At 50.2% G+C, this 6,000-nt stretch overlaps 1 protein-coding gene across 1 annotated transcript in view; it reads right to left on the bottom strand.

Annotated features, from left to right (window-relative positions):
• Positions 1 to 6: 6 nt before the first annotated feature.
• erfl3 (Ets2 repressor factor like 3) overlaps positions 7 to 6,000 on the bottom strand; it is a 47,798-nt gene continuing 41,804 nt past the window's right edge. The window contains exons 3-5 of the mRNA XM_034221553.1: positions 3,601 to 3,716; positions 2,066 to 3,228; positions 7 to 1,477 (exon numbers count right to left, since the gene is read on the bottom strand). Coding sequence (XP_034077444.1) covers positions 803 to 1,477; positions 2,066 to 3,228; positions 3,601 to 3,716 — 1,954 coding nt within the window. The 3' untranslated portion in view covers positions 7 to 802. The remainder of the gene's footprint in view (positions 1,478 to 2,065; positions 3,229 to 3,600; positions 3,717 to 6,000) is intronic.

Here is a 6,000-nt window from a genome sequence, read left to right as displayed (position 1 = left end):
CTTATCAAAGTCCCATCAGCATAGAGGGAGAGTGTGCACATCCTCATCCCAGGTGTGATGGTAGGTTCTTAAAGGGACACTTTACCCACAACATGACTATTTGAATACCAGTAACTGGCCGCGTATTATCTTCATTTCTTGAAGTTTCTCCAGGGTGAACGAGGGGTCCAAAGAAGGTCCAGTTCGCTACATCCCAAACACGTGCATTTTCACTTATTATTTAAAACACCCTTGCAACCACACTACGAGTCCTTAGTGTTTAAATAAAAACGTTTAAATGAAATTGCAGGATACGTGTAGAATGCTGCACAACTTGGGGGAGAGATTGTTTGTTTTTTATGAAGTCTTACTGTTGTTAAAACTGTGTTTGTGTCTTTCTTCGTTCACCATGGAGGAATCCAGTCGATGTTAAAGGCAGCACGGGCTGAGTGATTGATAAACAACATGGTCATTCAGCGGGTGAAGTATTCCTTGAAGGGAGTGTGTGCCTCCTGAGGAAAAGGGCTGACTGGCTGCTGATCCTATGGATGAGGTGTGAGCTGTGCTACTGGGGAGTTTGGGGGGTCTGCAGCTTCACTGGCCAGGTGGGAGGTGAACTCTGAGCCTCCCTCTGATTTACAGTCGCACCTCCCAAAGGACGTGAGAGTGGTGGTGTCAGGCTGTCTTTGAGGTGTTGGTTTTCATCGTGTGTTGGTTGGACTGTGCTCTCAGGAATCTAGTTTGTCAGTGTGGGAGGGGGCTTACATTTACATACTCCACCTCCAGTGCTACGGGAGCAGTAGTGTCGGGGCGGCATGTGTCATCAGCAGTCCTTGTTCTCCAGAGACAGCTGAGCGGTGGCTCGGTGCAGCTCGGCACTCACCCTCCGCTGCGAGCTCTGCGGCGTCGCTAACGACCCCTCGTACGCCAGTGGAGGAGGACTGTCCCCCTCTCCACTTCCTGTCCCGTCCTCCTCCGTCTCCATCCTCCCATTACTCTGCCTCTCCCGCTCCCTCTCCTCCTCCGGTCGTACTTTCTTGTCGTCCGACTCCTCCTGAGAGGCCTCCATGCGCTGGTCCTCGCTCCAGCGCCTCTTGAAGCGTAGCTTGAGGGGGATGCACTTGGTCTGAGGCGGGGGGGTGCAGCTCTCCACTGGTTCCACCGGTTCACTCTTCAGGGGGGGGGGCAGCAGCGTGCGATGTGCCGTGTGCTGAGAGGTGAAGAAAGGTGTCAGGCCAGGTGGAGGCGGAGCAGGGGTTTTGAAGACGTCTTCGTCCAGGTCTTCTTCGGGGTGGAGGTGGTGGTGATGTGAGGGCGCGCCTGAGCCGTTAGCCAGGTGGTGGTGGTGGAGGTGCAGGAGGTGGTGGTGGTGTTCAGGGGCTCTGGGGTATCGAGGGGAGAAGAGCTTAAACTCTTCATCTCTCTCATCCAGATCCTCGTCACTGATGTCGGTCACCTCCACCTCTTCTTCTGATTCGATGTCAGAGATAGGCTCCACCTGGACGGACAGGGAGAAAGATGAACACATCTGGACATATAGAAACTTACTTACAATCAATTATGACATTATTGAGACTTGGTCATAAGGAACAGTGAAAACCATTGAAGCCCAATGTAATGATATAGATTTACTAGCTTGCTATGAAACTATGTTGTAATGGAGTTTTTAAAGGTCTTATAATGAGGACTTTCATAGAAATATCTGTTAAGCAATTTTTTATTTATAGCCAATTTTATCGTTGCTGCGGTAACACAATGAAAATTGAACCTATGACTCACTAAAAGTATTGCAATATAGATTGAATTGCATTATATTTAGTTTAGATGACATTAGATTTGCAGTATAAGGCAGTGGGAGTTTGTGTTGACATTCCCGGAAAATAGCTATATTAGGTCATTGTTAGTAAAAAAAAAAACACATTTTCTACAGCTTCACATCAAAGGCATTGAACTGGCAAAACGTGACGTGAAGATTTTTATTAAGAAGTCACACATTTGTCGGCTATTGCTCATTGGAAAACCATGTACAAAACAGGTAACCAGTCATTCTTTGAGCGTGGATCAGTTGGTGGTCAGTGTATCTCACCTTTATCTTGGGGAGTCCCGCGTTGTTGAGCGACTGCGTTGATGACGAGGCGGAGATGAGTCCGGAGCAGCCGGCCGAGCTCAGGTCGCTGCCGAACGACAGCGAGGAGCCGAGGCCGGACGTGGAGGTCATGGATCCTGACCCCGAGGAGAGAGAGCTCTGCCGGGGTTTCTGACTCTCCCTCTGCTTCTTCCCTAGGGGCGGGGGCTGCAACTTGAACTTGAAGGGGGACATGTGTGGAGGCTCCTCACTCAGGTGCAGAGGGTGATGCATGGGGTGAGAGTGGATGTGAGGGTGGGCAGAGTGAGGTGGATGTGGATGGTGGTGGACAGAGTGAGACAGAGACGGATGGTGGTGTCGCTCTCCTCCCCTCTCTCTCTCCCCCCTCTCTCCGGACAGACCCGCCTTCTCCGCGGCCGGCCTCTGGGGCTGCGGGATGATGATGTTGGGGTAATGGAGGAAGGCTCGGGGGCTCAGGCCGTAGTTGTACACCGACTGGGTGTGAGCCTGCAGGTAGCGCTTCATGTCCTCCGGGTTGAAGGAGAAGTGGGAGCCTAACATGGGTGAGAGGCTGGGTGAGGGGGTGTAGGGAAGGTGAGATGTCGGGGTCATGGAGAGCGCTGGTGAGAGAGGAGGGGCGAGGAGGCCGGCTCCCCCTGGGCCTGGGAGGGGGGAGACGGGGAAGGGAGAGAGAGAATCAGGGTGGATGCGGTGCCCGGTGTGGCCTCGGGAGCCATGGTGCCCTGCGTGGCTGCCCGGACCTCCATACATGCGGAACAGCGTCTCATGAGACAAACGAGGATGGATGAGGCTACGGTAACTTATTCCTCCTCCTCCTCCTCCTCCTCCTCCACCACCACCACCACCACCAGGTCCTCCACCACCACCACCACCACCAGGTCCTCCTCCTCCTCCTCTCTCCCCCCTCTCCTCCGCCGCTGCCGTGTTGCTGCCCTCCTCGATCTCAGAGTTGACCGAGGTGCCGTCGCTGCAGTCGCTCACGGAGCCTCGGGCCATGCGTCGGGCCACGGAGCTGAACATGCCGCCCGGGCTGCGCAGGTCCTCGTTCGGGGAGAGGACCTCGTTGGGCGTGGCGGGAGGGAAGCCGAAGTGAGACCTGACACCGGAGGGGACTGGGGGGGCGCTCTGAGGGACGTTGCTTCCTGGAGACGTTGAGGGAAGGAGAAGAAAAAAAATCTCAGAAATAATATATAATGTTCTGCTGAGTAATCCTATACACACACACACACACACACACACACACACACACACACACACACACACACACACACACACACACACACACACACACACACACACACACACACACACACACACACACACACACACACACACACACACACACACACACACACACACACACACACACACACACACACACACACACACACACACACACACACACACACACACACACACACACACACACACACACACACACACACACACACACACACACACACACACACACACACACACACACACACACACACACACACACACACACAGCTTACCAGAGGAGCCCATGTCGATAAAGGGGTAGTTGACCAACACCAGTTTATTAAAGTTGAACTTATAGGTGAACCTCTTTCCTTTGGTCTTATGGAGGATCCTCTTGTTGTAGTAGTATCTGTCAAGGGAATAAAACAGACTTTAATACAAATACACTTTATTTGAAGATGCTCACACATGCCTAACGCACTAAAGACCGTTGTATCTGCTGCTTTCATTACCCTAGCCTAACCACCAATAACATCATTATAATATACCCCTCATTTGAAGTATGTTTCAGTTCCTGAAGTCATTGACACTATGACAGATGCGCCTGCACACTCAAGCACACACTTTAATAAGCATGAGTCTTTCATGTCAACCCCCCCCCCCCCGTCTCTTCTAATGATAGATATTACAGAGTGTTGTATGACATTTGCACAAAGCAGACCCAGTATAGGGAGGGAGGGGTGCAGAGAAGAGAGAGGGGTGCAGAGAAGAGAGAGGGGGGGGGAGAAAGGGAGAGAAAACAGATAGATGAGGCGGTGGATAGACGGGTCTGTGGATGTTGTGTGGAAGGATAAACAAACCATTGGGAGGTCAACAGAGGTCAATGTTTGATGCCAAATGTGGATGTGTGTAAGGCCTAAAGGTTGTGTGGGCAGCAGAGGTCACGTTAACCGAATATTTTTTTTTATAACAATGAGGCAAAAATCTGAAAGCAGTCATGTATAACACGGCGCTAACAGTTCACAAGCGTGTGCACCCCGCCCCCCGGTAGACAGTTCTCTCTCTCTCTTCCCCCCCCCCCCCAGAGTGTAAAGGCCGATGGGTAATACTGAATTTTGACGGAAATGTTACGATCCTGTCCGTCAAAATGACGGGCAGTGAAAAAGTCTAGCGCAACCTCTGGTGGGCAGTTGTGTGTATGTTCGACAGGTGTGTGTTAATGTGTGTGTGTTAATGTGTGTGTGTGTTAATGTGTGTGTGTGTTAATGTGTGTGTGCGTGCATGTGTGTGTGTCTAAGATAGTTTCAGAAAGATGGCTGTTCATTATGTTGCACATTTTGGTAAAACAAGCACCCGTAGAAAACTGCACGTGAAAATGTAACTTTTTTATTTATTTGTTGTATAGTTCAACGCTCAATTTGTTGAAGAAAGGAATATTGGATTAACTTCCTTTAATTTGTTATACATTTCTTTCGGGCATTATCCTTTAAGTGGCAACAAGTCAGAACAGAGTTCACCTTCAATTCTGTTAAAAGATCACAAGTAATATTGTTCGAAACATTCAACATCGTGTTCCCATTGTGCATATTTTCCTAAGTCAGGAATTAGGGGAAACAAGTGTATTTTAAATTCAGATTTGGTCAGACAAGTAGCACACAGAGCTACAGCTTCCATCATTCATGTTTTCTAGATGGACCCATCTCTTTATGTAACAGCAGAGCAAAGCCACCAATAATTCTCTTTATGTAATGTCCATTCTCTCTCTCTCTCTCTCCGTCCCATGGCTCCTGCCTACAGTACAAGGCTCCATTTTTATTAACCTTTGTCCAGCTCTTTATGTAACATATCTTCCCCAGATCCACATTCTCTTTACGTAACCTAGTCTAGATCCTTTTCTGCCAACCCTCGCACTCTGAAGGGAAGAGGAAGAAAGGAAGAAAGACGCCGTGTTTGTCCGTGAGGAACATAGCAAGCTTTTGTGGCATGCTCACCCAAACTGCCACCGATAAGTCTCCTATTTGAACCCAAATGATGTCTGCGTACCTATCTGCTTTAATAGCACTCGTCTCTGCTTTCCCTTCCTCCGGCCTGTGTCTGCCGGCACAACTTAAGTGAAGTGTGCTGACACAGACAGGGGCTGCAGGGTATGTAGGTAATGCAGAGTTAATCAAAGCCCATTGACTATCATTATACTGAATGGTTGTTATCCAGACGTCTGTCTGTGTGTGTGTGTGTGTGTGTGTGTGTGTGTGTGTGTGTGTGTGTGTGTGTGTGTGTGGAGGTGTCGCCCTTCACCCCCTCTTATTATGCTTATTACACAGAATGGTTGGGCTGATTTGTCTCTGGGAACAGACTGTTGCTTTTTTTCCCTTTCTACCCTCCTCCCTTTATCCTACTGATAACCCTGTGTCTCTCTCTTTCTCTCATCAATCCAGCCCCCCCCCCCCCCCCCCCCCGCTCTTTATCCCAACTCTCTCCCCGCGCTCTCCACTCGTCCCCTGAGGCGATGGGTGAGGGAGAGAGAGACAGGACAGGCCTGCACTGTTGAAAACATTGTTTACGCCAGGCACAAAGCAGCATGTAATTTCTGCTCTAGGGGAGACACTCACAAGGGCCGGGGAAGGAGGGGCGAGGCGAGGGGAGGCACGGAGACAGGCAGGAAGTCATGCAGAATTAAAACCACAACAGGACAG

This window comes from Gymnodraco acuticeps, unplaced genomic scaffold (genome assembly GCF_902827175.1).
Source record: "Gymnodraco acuticeps unplaced genomic scaffold, fGymAcu1.1, whole genome shotgun sequence".
NCBI lineage: Eukaryota > Metazoa > Chordata > Actinopteri > Perciformes > Bathydraconidae > Gymnodraco > Gymnodraco acuticeps.
This window is presented reverse-complemented; position numbering and strand designations above follow the sequence as displayed.